Here is a 16,454-nt window from a genome sequence, read left to right on the forward strand (position 1 = left end):
TATATTCTAGTGGTTCAGTATGTTAATATGTAACGCACAAGCAACCACCAGCGACCTACTCTCGTACTATGTCTAGTCTAGTTCATTTCATAACAGATGGCGACGCTGCGCAACAACGATTCACTTGTTCGTGTTGTTACGTAACTTGGGTTCCATAAATTCGTTGGTTGTTGCAGTCCCTGTGTGTGTTCCTGCAGTGCGCGAGCTCTCATCGTTTTGAGATGCAAAAAAGCGGAACGTAAGCGCTCTTTCAGTGACCGATACAGAGAAATATGACCTTTGATAAAAAGAGCCAACACAGACGTGGAAGGATTCTGCAAACTTCGTTTGTATTATTTTCCATTTGAGCGTGTTGGGAAAACTGATGTAAGCCGTCATAAGGAGACCCAAGAGAGGAGAAAAAAAATACAACAGCAACAACTCAAGAAGAGGCATGCAGTGCAAAACTCACAACTTCTTTATTCTAAAACCAGTTACAACAGAGAAAATGCTCATTTGCTATCACCATTGATTTAAGCCGCATGAGAGCACGACGAAGCTTCGTTATGTGTCCCTATTCTGTGATTGCTAGAAAGCAAAGGGTCGCAAGAATAAAAGCCACAGCAATAATCAAACATTTGCTCGCTCCTCGCAATCCTGTTATAGCAAAAAGCAAATTATCTCAAGACACACAACGACAATCGGACATATTCATGCTCCTCGTTCTGTTTTCATTTGCACTTTGGACTTGCAAAACAACTTCTTTTTAAGGCCTATAAAGTAATGGCGGTAATCACACGATATTGAAATTACTTCGTCAGTATAAAACGCAATGAAAATTAATGTTCCAAATCTAGCTGCACTAAGGTAATGTATTTTTCAAATATTTTACGCGACAGACCTGTTTCGGCTTATTGCCATTATCAAGTGATGTCTTGGTAAGTATATTACTTTTCGTACACACGAGACGTAAAAATACGTTTTCGTCAGATATTTTGATAGTTATATAGTACGATGCAACACGTTGTTTACAAGTAATGTACTTACCAAGACGTGACACAAGATTTCCTACAGATGCATATCGTCATCAATTCCCACTACACGTCACTTGACTGTGGCAGTAAGCCGAAACAGGCCTGTCGTGTAGAACATAGGTTATCGTACTGTTTTGGAGCATTTATTTTCATTATTTCTCACATTTGTTCAGTACTTTTATGCAGGAGAAGAGATAAAAATAAACTAATTAAACTTACTTCTGAACAAAATGAAACATCGTAGACTATATCGAACTTCAGCAGTTCTGCGCTGACAGATCTTATGATTAACTTAAAAATTTGTGCAGCACATTACGGCGACAACTTATAAAGGCACATTTGCATGCCGAGCGTGAGTTTCCTCGGAAACGCGAGATATTAATTAAATAAATAATCAGTGACAAATAAATAAAGCCTATGGCACATAACTGCAGCGCTGTGTCGCTGATAAAACAAAAGTACATTTACGTTACTCGTATGTTTGATTAAGAAAGGAGAGCTCTCGTTGAAGTGGTGCGAGAAGCACGTATTTTAGTTTATTGTCTGGCACACCGCCATATTTCATGATATAGAAAATTACTGCGAGTTGCAACCATACTAGGCACTCGATTCTGTAAAGAATTTATATTTATAAAAGTAAGTAGGATTGTGAACTGTAGGCTTATTCATTGAATATATCTGATTTAACTAACTGTGTAATTTTTTTGTTTAGTAGACAATCACCTCTGTACGACGTTTTGGCATGGCTGGCAAATTATTGTAATATTGAGATTTAGTTTATGAGTCCGCACCTACCGCAGCAGTCTTTGGAAACGATTTAATTACGAAGTCCGATTATTTCAGTTTTATTTCACGGTCAACTACGAGTAACATTGCCTTTACGAAAAAGCCATTGTCAAGCGTCTGATACCGAATAATCAAAACCTGACGACTCATAGGAGAGCCAATCATACAGATAAAAATAATTAATATTTTATTTTATTTTATTTATTTTATATTGGCGACTGCGTGTCGGACTTGTTATTTTGTCATTTGTTACATTGTTCTCTTTGTTTCATGTGAAAAATCAACCTTCTGGTCCTGGACTTGACTATATGAGAAATAAAAAAATCAGAAGATATTTGCCAATTATAAAATTTTGCGGGAAGACGCAAAGAAGCTTCCAGCAAAATAAGGTAAGACGCAGCATCTTTGCATTAGCAGGCTTGACCAGACGTATAATTCAATGTATTAGCTTTTCAGTAAAATTCTGTAGTGTTTCTTTTCCGCATAACAGTTTCAGTGATAAATTCCATTCTCAGTATTTTTCCTTAAACAATAACGCATGCAACAATACCAATACACGAGTGTACAATATGGCCGACTTCTGTACGATATCATGTAACATGGCCAGCAGCCATTACCAATAATCTCAAATTCAGTTTATATTTTTAAATTAACAGACAGCCATTGTTGCTACGACCGATTCATACTCAACTGTATTTTATTTTAAAATCAGTGTCAAATATTTTCTTGAAACATATATCACGTGTGGCATGGTAATAACTAGAAAGCAATACGCAATAATGGAACAGCAAAGACGTACTATTCAGACGCAATCCGACTCGGACGAGAGACAAATGTTAGAAAATGACTTTACGACAGCAACCGGTAGTGACGATTCATCAAACATTGACGCGAGTGTTGACGAAAATTTTGACAATAGGCCTTCCACCACAAAAATTTCAAAGTCTCAATCAGAGCCCATGTTAATGCATGACGTCACGTCTAATGACGCGGCGGGGGCAGAGACCTTGCAAACGGTAAACATTGCCGACATGTTACAAATGCTAATGAAGCAAAACGCCGAAAACATGGCAACCTTACAGATGCAAAATGAACAGTTAAAGACACAAAATGACGGAATCAAATCTGATCTCATAGCACTCAAGACAGCTAATGACACTTTATGTAAGCGTGTGGAACTTATAGACGCCACACTGACCAAACAGATGACTGAACTCAGTACGAAATTTTCCAAGCTTAATACGAGACAAGAAAAGACTACAAATGACGTAGCACTTTTACAGACACAATTAAAAAACCTTAATGTCACGTGTGAAGCTCTTACTGAACAAATTCAAACATATCCTTCAGTACACGACAACCTTGAAAAACGAATTACTGACGTGCAGAATAAATTTGACGATGTTGAACAACACCTGACTGACATCTTACAATCTGATGCCACAGCTCATTTTCAAAATATTAATAAAGAATTTCATGATTGGGTAGAGAACAAAGACAAACATTTTGATAGATGCATACGTGAAAATTTACCAACAATTGTGCACGACTCCGTAGCGGAATACATCACTAATAACAAACAGCTGATTAGTGACGCAGTACAATCCGTCACTGCACCCATGAGACAATTCACCGATCAACCACAGTCTGAATGTAACGAAAATATCAGTCAAAATGTACAGTTCAGAAATCAATATACATTCGAGTATGACGCACACATACCGCACACAACATACACACAAGAACAAAACACACCACGACAACAACACATACCACAACGTGCAAACACAAACACAAGGTATTATCATGGTAAACCACAGCAACATTATCGTAATTACTCGCCAGCTGAGCATTGCAGTAATTACAGTGGTACAAATCCATATCATAATGCAAAGGAAGAAGAAAGCTTAATGAAACACAGGCAATTTCAGATTTTTATCCCAGAAAAACGAACCATTCATCCGGTGATTTTTCTCAAATCTTTTAGTAACGCATTTCCACGCACTTGGAGTGACCGGAAAAAGATTTCATATATTGTCGGTTACATCCAAGGCGATGCAGCTGTCTGGGCATACAGTCAAGCTGACGTATGTACCACGTACAGTGAGTTTGAGCGTGCTTTTCTGAACAAATTCTGGTCGCAATCCGTCCAGGAGCGACTCAGAAGACAAATCTTAGAACCTGAAACTTTTAACAGTAAAAATGGTAACTTACGCAGATATTTTGAAAAATACTTGAACATGGGACATTTTTTAGACGAACCAGTCGCAACACGTGATATACTCCGAGCGTTGAAGGCCAAATTGCCTTTCAACATTAAGGAAAAACTTCTACATATCCCAGATGACGATTCAGATTATTTTTTAACAGCTTTAGATTCGGTTGACATGTTACTTGAAGATCAGCGCTTCGCGCGGCAAAACAGCAGCCACAATGTTTACACTAGTGGTATGCAAAACATGCAGGCTTGCCAACACAATTCTGGCGCGCCCACAGTTGGATACGCGGTACAACAAAAACAGCAAACTCACATGCCGTCTCAGTACGGAAATCAAAATCAACACGCGTATTCCAATACGAACAATAGTTACAACAGTAATAACATTTCATGCGGCAATCCATACAAAAGGCACCGCGGTAATAACTACAACGGTAACAACGGATACAAAGGTAATAACAAAAACACAAACAGAAATAGAAATAATAATAACTACGAGCCAAGACAGCATCAAGGTTGGACTCGTAACGATCAGTACTTTCATTCAAACTCTGCTTTACCACAGCAGCCACCAGGTCAAAATTGGAGCATACCTTACGACCGACAGGTAAGTTATAATGCGCAACAGCAACAACAACCGCAAAAGTTTGGAGATCATAATAGGCAATATCCGAATGTGAATATAATAGAAATGACACCTGATGCACAACCTCAATCTGTGTCAGTACCTAGTACAAATGCTAATCCAACAAACTAGAAACAGTCACTACTTTGCCCCAGGTCGTGGCTGAAGAATCCTTGGGGGGCGGCTTCAATGTTAATCAGTTATTTGACACCACACTTGAACAACAGAATAATGATATGCCGAGTAATTCTAAACAAAAACTACCTGTTTTATTTATAAGATACAACCACAATAACAATATATCAGATGAACTTTTACAAGACAGTACACAATGTCGTTTAAACACAAATGAAATTGTTTTAGCATCCACTACTGGTGTAGTAGGTGGGATTCCAACTACTATTATCCTAGATACAGGTGCAGCTGTGAGCGTTTTATCTTTTAATTTTTTATAAAAAGATGTGTGAATTGGAACCTGTGCCTGAGTTTCCTGCCCAAAACTGTAAAATAACTACTGCACTAGGTAATAAGTCATGTAGGGTTACGAAGCAAGTTTTTGTAAACGTTAAAATAGGTAATGGAACCGTACAATGGCCATTCCTGGTTGTACAAAACCTTGTGACTAATTGCATATTAGGAATAGATATTATGAGCGAGAAGGACTGCATTATAGACTTCTCCAAAGGTAAATGTATTTTAAATGATAAAGGCAGTGTAATTATTATTGATTTGGACAGGAGAACTCTAAAGCATGACAAACACTGTACAGGGTACAAGGTTCAGTTAGTACTTGACAAAGACATTCAAGACATGCAAACACACTCATCTGACACAGAGCTAATGGACTTGAAAACATTGCTTGATCATAAGATAAGTGAAGCTACAGCTCTCAGTGTACATGAACGTATAAAACTACAGGAAGTGTTATCCAAATATTTACAAGTTTTTACCAGACGATTAGGTGTTATCAACACGTATGTGTACAAGATTGAAGTTAAGCCTCACAAGATCTTCTACCATAAGACATATAACGTACCGTTATCTCAACGACCTGCTGTGTGGCAAGAACTAAAACAAATTACAACATAGATTATAAGTAGTATAGAAATTTTCATTTCAGCGTTCCAGTGACGCAGTTGAAGACAGAAGAACTTTTCTTTCAACGCCGCGGCTCCACCGAGAAGACTGAATATTAAAGTAAAATTTATGATTACGTAGCAGTGAATGATATATAAATTTTTCACGGAACATTTGTGACTGTAGGTACCACTGACCTGGTATGACACCTGACGAACTGACAGACGTCATCTGTGAAGCGATCTTTTACTTTGAGAAATAGATTAGACGCACATCTCTCAACACGAAAAGCATCTATCAGTAGTCAAGGCCACACAGACACTCTACACACACGCACAAAACGCGAGGAATCGAACATTTTCTCTCTCTTACTATTTTGAATATTTATTGAGTAGCGAAAACGCCTGGTCTTGCCTACTGATGTAATGAATGTTGTGTCTAACCTATCTTAATTTCAGATGACATCACAAAAAACATCGATAATATCCCAGCAAAACCGCTAAAGAGGATGCAATTCATGTAATCAAATGTGACACAATGTAATAACCTATAGCTATGTAATGATGATGTAAACATGTTTATGTGCAACTGTATTATGTTTATGCTAAGAAAATATGTGACGTGTGTATGTATAATTACTTATTTTTTTAACTGATGTATCATGTAAAAATTTGAACAAAACGAGTGCCAAAAAGACATTGCATAGTGAACCTCTGTTCACGGACATTAACGAACATTTAGGTGAGCTATATTCGCCAAAAAACTGAAAATATGTGAAGTGCATAATTCGTGCATCGTCTAGTGACATTACTACAGTACCCAACTTCAAGATGTTAACTGGATTAAATGGACACAAAGTGCCTGTCCAGAAAACAACACGACGGGTGGAAGAGTTTTGGTTGGAACTTCAGGGAATGAAATGTTCTCGAAATGTGACGGACACTCTTACCTGGACTGTCCAAGGATCGACGCCAGCTATGTGCCGTCCGAGGTTCTGCAACCAAGCTTCCACGGAATGTAAAAAAAAAAAAAAAAAAAAAACGAACTGCACGTGGACCAATTACTCGACGGGTCACGTCTGATCTGTGATGAACAATGCTTTTTGTCACAACGAACTGCATCACAACGACTATAATGGAAATAGGAAATGGACACGCTTATGTATTAATCACGTTGTTATACAACGATGTTACTGTGATCAAAAAACTTTACCACGACGATACTAACCTGTAAAAAATTATTGTGCAGCAGATGAATATGAACTGTGATAACGACACCATGTGTATAGGTCAACGCACCTGAAACAACAGAACATTTTTCGTTGAAGCATTTCATTGCAATGCTATGTAACTAAGAACATTCAACAATCTAAAGTTGTATTGTATTATAACAAATATTGTAATTTTAAAACTAAGTTACCTGTCATAGAATGTAGTATTTTCTTTGTGCAACGACTAAGAAATGCGCGCGCACACGAACAATATGAACTGCAATACTGTGCCGCGTGATCTAAATTTACGAAATAACGGCAGTGCCGTAGTTACACAGACGCTTCTGCGCATGCGCGCACTCTATCTGCCAACATAAGAACTTTTCGGCGCACGCGCGTCATTCAAATTTTGTATATAATATACAGTATAATGTAAGTCATGTAAATAGTTGTAGATAACTTAGATTTTCTTGTGCCTTTAGGTGAATTGCTCGCCTGCAGGTGTGTCCTTTCGCCTCGCAATTCAGGGGGCAATATAAAGGCACATTTGCATGCCGAGCGTGAGTTTCCTCGGAAACGCGAGATATTAATTAAATAAATAATCAGTGACAAATAAATAAAGCCTATGGCACATAACTGCAGCGCTGTGTCGCTGATAAAACAAAAGTACATTTACGTTACTCGTATGTTTGATTAAGAAAGGAGAGCTCTCGTTGAAGTGGTGCGAGAAGCACGTATTTTAGTTTATTGTCTGGCACACCGCCATATTTCATGATATAGAAAATTACTGCGAGTTGCAACCATACTAGGCACTCGATTCTGCAAAGAATTTATATTTATAAAAGTAAGTAGGATTGTGAACTGTAGGCTTATTCATTGAATATATCTGATTTAACTAACTGTGTAATTTTTTTGTTTAGTAGACAATCACCTCTGTACGACTTTTTGGCATGGCTGGCAAATTATTGTAATATTGAGATTTAGTTTATGAGTCCGCACCTACCGCAGCAGTCTTTGGAAACGATTTAATTACGAAGTCCGATTATTTCAGTTTTATTTCACGGTCAACTACGAGTAACATTGCCTTTACGAAAAAGCCATTGTCAAGCGTCTGATACCGAATAATCAAAACCTGACGACTCATAGGAGAGCCAATCATACAGATAAAAATAATTAATATTTTATTTTATTTTATTTTATTTTATTTATTTTATAAACTGTAACATCAATTTCGTGGGGTGAACCGTAGAAGGTAAAGCAACACACTGAGTCGTTTAAAATGAAACTTGCGAAGAACCTGGAAGCATTGAGCCGTCCGGTAGACATTTTACATAACAGTTTCAATTGCTGCAAACGTTTTATCTGTTACTATCGAGGTAATTGCGGTGAAACTCTTTAACTACTTTTCCACTTGCGCAAATATCTCCGCAGATGTTTTCTACGCTCCTTTAAGCTGGGCTTTATCTTCACGTGTCCGCAGCTTGTGGTCTTGCGGTAGGATTCTCGCTTCACACGCGCGAGGTCCCGAGTTCGATTCCCGGCGCGATCTTGGATTTTTTCCTACCTCGAGATGACTGGGTGTTGTTGTGTCGTCTGCATCATCATCATTCATCCCCACTACGGTCGGAGGAAGGCAATGGCCTCCGCTAGGAGCTTGCCTAGTACGGCGGTGCGGGTCTCCCGTCCCCTACGCTCCCCGGACTATGGGACCTGATCATCACTTTTGGTTTGTCCATCAAGAATTTGTTTACACAGTAAATGAATAAAACTGAAAGTAGTAACCTATCTGTGATTGAAGTGGAAGTTGTTATTGAGAATATAATAATTTTACAACAAGATCAAGGAAAATGTTGTCATCTGGGTATAGAAGCTAAAATTTTTTAAAAAAATTCTGAATACTGCTCTGAACTAACCAGTGACCTAGAAAATGTGCTATGAAACTGCTATTAGTATCTTACGAAATGTTCTCATCAGGTATTAATTATACTGCTGAAAGATGACATGGCCGTCGGGGAAGACGTCAAGCACGAAGGCATGCAGGCGTTTCACAGCTCTCAGAGCGTTTTCGATTAGTAGGACAAGGTCCCATGCAAGCACAGGAGAATGTCTCCCAGAGGATAACAGTGTTCCCACCAGCCTGCGCCCGAGGCCCGAGGCCCGCTGCACGTTTCGATTCGCCTTTCACCTCAAGCCGGCCTTTGTGGAGACGACTATCGACCTAGGATGGCAAAAATGCGATTCAAATAAAAAAGGCGACACATTTCCATCGATCGTCTGATGCGTACTACAATCGTAATTGACGGCGCCGTTTGGCCAACATGTGAACACGTGTAGGTATGATCTGCTGCGGAGCACCGTGTTCAACAATGTACGACGAACAACGTGCTGCGAAACACTTGTGCGTGCACCAGCATTGTGCTCTTTCGGCAGAGATGCCACAGACCAGCGTCTCTCCTACTTTACAGAGCAGACAAGCCTCCGAATCCCACGTTCCGCGAAGAGTCTTGGACGTCCGAGTGTCCTTTTCACTGTCCTTCTACCTCTTTCTGTAGATGCTCACGAGAGTAGCACGCGAACATTCGACCAGATTCGTCGTTTTCGAGATAGTCGTTCACGGGCTTTACGTAATAATAATGATCGGCCCTTTGTCAAAATCGCTTATCTCGACGGATTTCCCCTTTTGCAGTCCGTGTCTTCGCTGGGGTGATCCCCCGTGCGTGTCTGCTACGCTTAGGTACTTTTGTTATCACGCCACGTGCCCACAACGCGACCAGGCGCAATTGGCTGATCAGTGTACAAGTATTGTGCTCAGCAGTGACACACGGGTTAATTTTTCCAGGCGGTTGAAGTCTCTCCTCACCTCCATCTTACGCCCGGATTCCAGTGGATTGTGTCCAGATTTCAGTAGCGACGTCTGCGGCAACGCTAGCTGGAGCAGGGCGGTGTTGCGGTTGCAGTTCTGGGCGGCGTACGTGCCGTGCGAGTCGCAGTACCGGGACGCGGTGCAGCTGACACTGGAGCAGGTGGACGTGGTGCGCCGGCTGACGGCCCGCCACGCGCCGCCGCTCGCCTTCTGCACCTCCGCCGCAGGTGAGGAAGCGGGCCGCACAGGGCAGAGCGTAAGTGCTGCGCGCTGCGCCACTGCGGGGCGCCCGTCCCGCGCTGCTGTGCTCTAGTTCACACACACACTGGTTTCCACAAGGGGAGCCGGACACCAAGTTGCAGTACTTTGGAAAAAAAAGAAAAAAACCTTTTCAAGTCCAATGGTTTCAAGGAAATATAAGCTAATTTAGCACGGTTGGTTCAAATGGTTCAAATGGCTCTGAGCACTATGGGACTCAACTGCTGAGGTCATTAGTCCCCTAGAACTTAGAACTAGTTAAACCTAACTAACCTAAGGACATCACAAACATCCATGCCCGAGGCAGGATTCGAACCTGCGACCGTAGCAGTCTTGCGGTTCCAGACTGCAGCGCCTTTAACCGCACGGCCACTTCGGCCGGCTAGCACGGTTGTTAAGGAATCTTATATGGATACACACAGACGTAATCATGTGTACTCAAGTTATGCGTTTTTAATTATAAACAACTGAAATTTTTCAACAAAGTGAGTACAGATGTCCCTTTTACGAAAAGCTGTCACAACGAAATTAATTGTATTTTTGTTTCAAGTTTGCTACACCATTATTACAAATGTCTGTCGGACAGAATACTGAATCCTCTTTTGCTAGATTTTTACAGCATTCCAAATTTCAGTGAGACATTATACCCAATCTTAGTGCTCTTCTCTTACGTAAATGTCTTACTATTCAAGTTGCACAACATGTTTCATTGTAGTATTGGGTAATTGCATGCCAAATTTAAGTACTACAACGTCATTGGATTGTTAGGAAAACGCTGCTAAAATGTACGGGCAATGTGAATCAATGATTTGACAGTGTTTCTGGTTCAAATGGCTCTGAGCACTATGGGACTTAACATCTATGGTCATCAGTCCCCTAGAACTTAGAACTACTTAAACCTAACTAACCTAATGACATCACACAACACCCAGTCATCACCAGGCAGAGAAAATCCCTGACCCCGCTGGGAATCGAACCCGCACACCCGGGCGTGGGAAGCGAGAACGCTACCGCACCACCACGAGCTGCGGACTAACAGTGTTTATATTAGGCTTTACCGTATGTGGGTGAACTAGTGCAAACCATACGAATACTCCTCTTCATCTTTAAACAGTCTAATCTCTTAGGTTAACCTGACTTCCAAATTGAGTAACAATAATGTCAGCTGCATCGATTCTGCTGTTATCGATTTCCTTCAGGATCGACAGTGTGAAAGCTGCTGGAGCAAATCCTAGCCTCTGTAGGGTCTGTAGTCTGCCAAGATTAGCACAATTAAAAACTAAACAAGCATCATACAGTGCAACTTTATCAGTAGTTGTCGAAACAAGTGGTGTCCTGGGGCACGGCTTGCCAGCCGGAGAGTTAGAATTTCATCAGGATTTTGAGTTTTTTCGTGCATACACTTTTGTAGAAGATATGAGTCCGCTAACCACACTTTTATTTCCCTCAATGTGACTGCATAAAACTGGAAGAAAACACCGCAGCAATAAACAACATGAGGAAATACAGAACATAGTGGGGCGTAGCCCCGTGCAAGCTTTTGTTAATTATTATTTTTATCTCACTTGGGAAAGGAATTGGAATGTGATATTGAGGAACTGAAATTTCAATACCATGTAATAAATGAAATTGCAATTAAATTTTTTACGCAATTTTGGTTGCTTTCTCGTGCGTCCCCGCTTCAATAAGGCCGTGCAGTATCGATTTCTTTAAATTGTTTTATTTACTTGGCCCTGGAAACACTCCGACGTACTCGTCGCTACTTACTCACGTGCAGCTTGAAACAACAGAGGACTCGGCCCATTCCACGTAAACACAGCGCACACCTTTATGGAACCACCACCAGCTCGCACAGTGCCATGTTGACAACGTGCATGCTTGGCTTCGCGGTGTCAGCGCCACACCAGAACCGGACTACCAGAAATCTATGTGAAAGCCAGGCGACGCTCTTCCAGCTGTCCAGGGTCCAAGCGGTACGGTCACGGGCCCGGGGGAGGCGCTGCGGGCGACGTCGTGCCGTCAGCGAAGCAGTCGTCTGCTGCTGTATCCCACCAACGCCACATTTCGCCACACTGTCTTAACGATACGTTTGCCGTGCGTCCGACATTCATTTCTGCGGTTACTACACGCAGTGTTTCTTCTCTGTTACCACTGACAACCTATGCAAACGCCGCCGCCCTCGCTTGTTACGTGAAAGCCGTCGGCCACTGCGTTTCCGTGGCGAAGTTGGTATTCTCGGAATACTCTTGACATTGTGGACCTCGTCCTATTGAACTCCCTAACGATTTCCGCAATGGAATGTTGTTTGCGTCTAGCCCCAACTATCAGCCCCGTGGAGCAGCCACTATTTGTCCGTGTGCATATCGCTGTCACATGACTTGTGAGTGCGGTGCCGTGTGGTGCACCACGCTTGTCTCTGCGGTCCTGGAAATGCGTCATAGACACTGTCGGCCTCGTTAACCCGACTTGCCGTACAATCTGCGATTTGCCATCAGCCGTGCGGGTGAGCCCGTGCTGACTGCACACCCGCCAGTGGCGGGCTGCTCACACGCGGAGCCCGTAGCGGCGCCGTCTGTGCGCCACACGCGCCACTCTCCAAATGGGAGAGCCCTGTCTGCGACCTTTGGCCACTCAGTCTTTCTTCATTGCATTTATAGATCGTTGCGTCACAATATATACTTCCTTTGAAACTGTACTTGATGCATATTACGAAAGAACTCTCTTCGAATACTTGTGCTTGTTACACGTTCCCTTGCACGAGCTTCGTTACTGTGAACTGTAGACTATGCTGGCCACTGAGTAGCATACAGGCCTTAATTAAGTAAGAATAAATATATTATTCTGTGATAATACTCAAGGAACTTGTTCTAAATTTAAATTTACGGTTCTCCAGCTATTCAGTTTGCCACATATAATGGAAAATTGTGCTTTGCATTAAGAACTGTCCAGAATGAATAACTTAAGGGCACTTTTAAAACTTGCTTTACCACGTGTCAAACATATCATGTTATTGATAAAATATCAAACATTTTTACGGCTGCGTATTGACAGGTTTACCAATATGTAACAAAGACAGTCGTTTTCTCTAATGCTGTAACTGTGCATACCAATATTCTTTTCAAACTGTGATGAATTACTTATGACGAATTTCATTAGCCGTTGTCTATAGTCTGAATGAACCATTTTACTAATTTCTTCTACAAGATGGTTATGGGTGGACAGAACACTTACAATAATTACTTCCGTTTCAAGTGATGAATCATACAAGAAATTTATTCTATAAACATTAATGAAACGAAATACTGATTCCAAAGAAAGCAGATGCTGACAGATGTGAAGATTCCCGAACTATCAGTTTAATAAGTCTCTGCTGCAAGAGTGGAAAAACTAATAGAAGCTGACCACGGGGATGATCAGTTTGGATTCCGAAGAAATGTGGGAACACGGGACGCAATACTAATTTTACGACCTCTCATAGAAGATACATTAAGGAAAGGCAAACCTACGTTTATAGATAGCATTCGTACACTTATAGAAACCTCTTCACAATGTTGACTCGGATACTCTCTTTCGAATTCTAAAGGTGGCAGGGGTAAAATACAGCGACCGAAGGGCTATTTAGAATTTGTATAGAAACTAGATGGCAGTTATAAGAGTAGAGAGGCACGAAAAGGGGGAAGCAGTGGTTGAGATGGAAGTGAGACAGGGTTGTAGCGTATCCACGATGCTATTCAATCTGTGTACTGAGCAAGCAGCGAAGGAAATAAAAGTTTGGACTAGGAATTAAAGCCCAGGGAGAAGAAATAAAAACTTTGAGGTTTGCCGATGACACTGTAATGCTTTGAGAGACAGCAAAGTATTTGTAAGAGCAGTTGAACGGAATGGACAGCGTCTTAAAGGAGGACATAAGAGGAACATCAACAAAAGCAAAACGAAGATAATGGAATGTGATAGAATTAAGTCAGGTGACGCTGAGGAAAACAGATCAGGACAGGAGACACTTAAAATAGTAGTTTTACTATTTTGGCAGAAAAATAACTGATGATGGTCGAAGCAGAGAGTATATAGAAGTAGACTGTCAATGGTAAGAAAAGCGTTTCTGAAAGAGAGAAATTTGCTAGCATAGAATATAGATTCAAGTGTTAGGCAGTCTTCTGAACAGGAAGGATGAAAAAGACCAGCCATGGTTTAATAACGAAATTCGGAAGATGCCGAGTAAACAGAGACTGCTGCACTCTCGGCTCAAAACCGAACGCACAAGTTACTACACACGAAGGTTAGTAGAAATTTGTGCGTCTGTGAAAAGGTCTGTGTGCGAAGCATAAAAAACCACCACAGTCACACCCTAGCAAAAGGTCTGGCACAGAACCCGAGGAAATTCTCGTCGTATGTAACATCGCTAAGCGGCGCTAAGGCTTCCATTCAGTCTGTTATTGACGTCTGATGTGGCACTTGAAGATAGCGAAACGAATGCCGAAGTTTTAAATTTCACGTTCAACAAATTGATCTCGTAGAAGAATCGTACAAACATACCGTCATTTGCCCATCGGACAGACTCCCGTGCCGACGACGTTGTAACAAGCATCCCTGGTGTGGAGAAGTAACTGAAAGGTTTAAAAGCAAACAGCTCAGATATAAAAACCTTTCTTCAGACTGAGAAGCTTATGTTCACGAATCAGCATAGTCTTAGAAGGTATCGTTCATGCGAAGCTCGGCTTCCCTTTTCTCACACGATATACCGCAAATTGTGGACGAAGGGCAAAAGGCAGATTCCATATTTCTAGATTTCCAGAAAGCATTTGACCCTGTGCCCCATTGCAAGCTGTTAACGAAGGTACGAGCATATGGAATAAGTTCGCAGATATGCGTTGAACAGTGAGGTTGATATCATCCGAATATATGAATTTGCGGGAGAGTGTATTAGGCAGATCATGAGTGTATAAATTGAAAAGTGCTGCAGAGAGGACCGAACCTTGTGGCAGACCATTACTCAATTTGCGGAATCGGCTTCTGCTGTTTTCTGAGTAAACTTGGATTAGTCTGTTACATTGCATGTTTTCGATTAAAGTTGATAACTTCACACAGGGGACCACGTTGATCAGTTTTAATAAAAGACCTTCCTTCCAAATGGTGTTGTAAGCTGCCGTGAGATCAAGGAAGACAGACACGCTATTCAGCTTCTTCTCAAAACCAGCTTCCACAGAAGTGATCAGTGAAAGGACTTGATCACTCGAATCACGACTGGGGCGGAATCCCGCTTGTTCAACTGGAATTACCTCTTCGATTGCTGGTGCTATTCTATTCGATAGCAGCCTTTCCAAAAGCTTGTACGTGGCAGAAAGCAAGGCTATTGGTCGATAACTTTGAGGCGAGTTTGGATCTGTTCCTGACTTCAAGATAGCAATGATTTTGGTCTTCTTGAATATCGCGGGTAACTTTCCTGATTCCAATATGCTACTAAAAAAACAATGCCAACCATTGTTTTGTAGCCGGGCCGCAGTTCTTTAGTAGTTCCGGATAAATCCCATCTAATCCTGCTGCTTTGCCATTCTGAAGGGAGTGTAAACCTTGTTCCTCTTATTGTATGCGGAAAGGTCGTGAATATACGTCTGTGAGGTTGAGTTGTCTGCTTGGCTTGCCTGAGTTCGCACTAGAAAGCATGGAGGGGTGTGGTGCGATAAATAGAACACAGTAAATGTTCAGTGGCAAAATACGTCTACAAACGAAATAACCAAAATTGTTGTATTGTCGTTTCTCTGTTATTATTAAATAATTGTAGGTGTTTTGTATGACAACTGCGGTAGTCAATATTTAACGAGGTATCATCATGCATGCATCCATGAAATTAGATAAAACAAAACTGCAACGACACTAAGACTCGAAATCTGGAACTGAATTTTTTGATGGAACTTTCTGCCCGCTCCACTATATGGCAACACAGCTGCAGAGTAGTGAATGCAGATACTTTCTGTTCTCGTGATTATAGTGTTGACTTTCTCTGACGTCCATTTTGTATCGAAAATGTGCATTGGACAAATTTTTGTTACGGCCGTTTTTGTAACATGCTGCTAGCATGCAAGGAATCACGCTGTTGTGTCCAAGGGCACAGAGTTTGGTTCTGCCTGTATATCTCGCTGGGTGTGCGCCGAGTCAGATGGGTAGGGAGCACTGAAAATGGCGCAGGTATTGATGCGTGTTTGTCCAAGAGCACGGTATCTGCACTGGACGGCGGTTACACGGTGCAACGTTGCAAGTCCGAGGCTGATTGGTCAAACAGTGCAAAAACTAAGTTTTTTGGGCGTTTGGATGAATCAGCCACTACGTTTTGTGGGCGTTATGGAATCCAGAAGCATTATCATGGTTCTAGTCTCTCAACACAGACAACACCGAAGGAGAGTTTCCTA

General features: G+C 41.4%; 1 protein-coding gene across 1 annotated transcript in view; it reads left to right on the forward strand.

The window, feature by feature from the left end:
- Positions 1–16,454, forward strand: part of LOC124616657 (dipeptidase 1-like) — a 181,702-nt gene that overhangs the window by 66,722 nt on the left and 98,526 nt on the right. Inside the window, exon 4 of the mRNA XM_047144985.1 lies at positions 9,887–10,019. Within this exon, the coding sequence (XP_047000941.1) occupies positions 9,887–10,019 (133 nt within the window). The remainder of the gene's footprint in view (positions 1–9,886; positions 10,020–16,454) is intronic.

Source organism: Schistocerca americana, chromosome 5 (genome assembly GCF_021461395.2).
Source record: "Schistocerca americana isolate TAMUIC-IGC-003095 chromosome 5, iqSchAmer2.1, whole genome shotgun sequence".
Taxonomy (NCBI): Eukaryota; Metazoa; Arthropoda; class Insecta; order Orthoptera; family Acrididae; genus Schistocerca; species Schistocerca americana.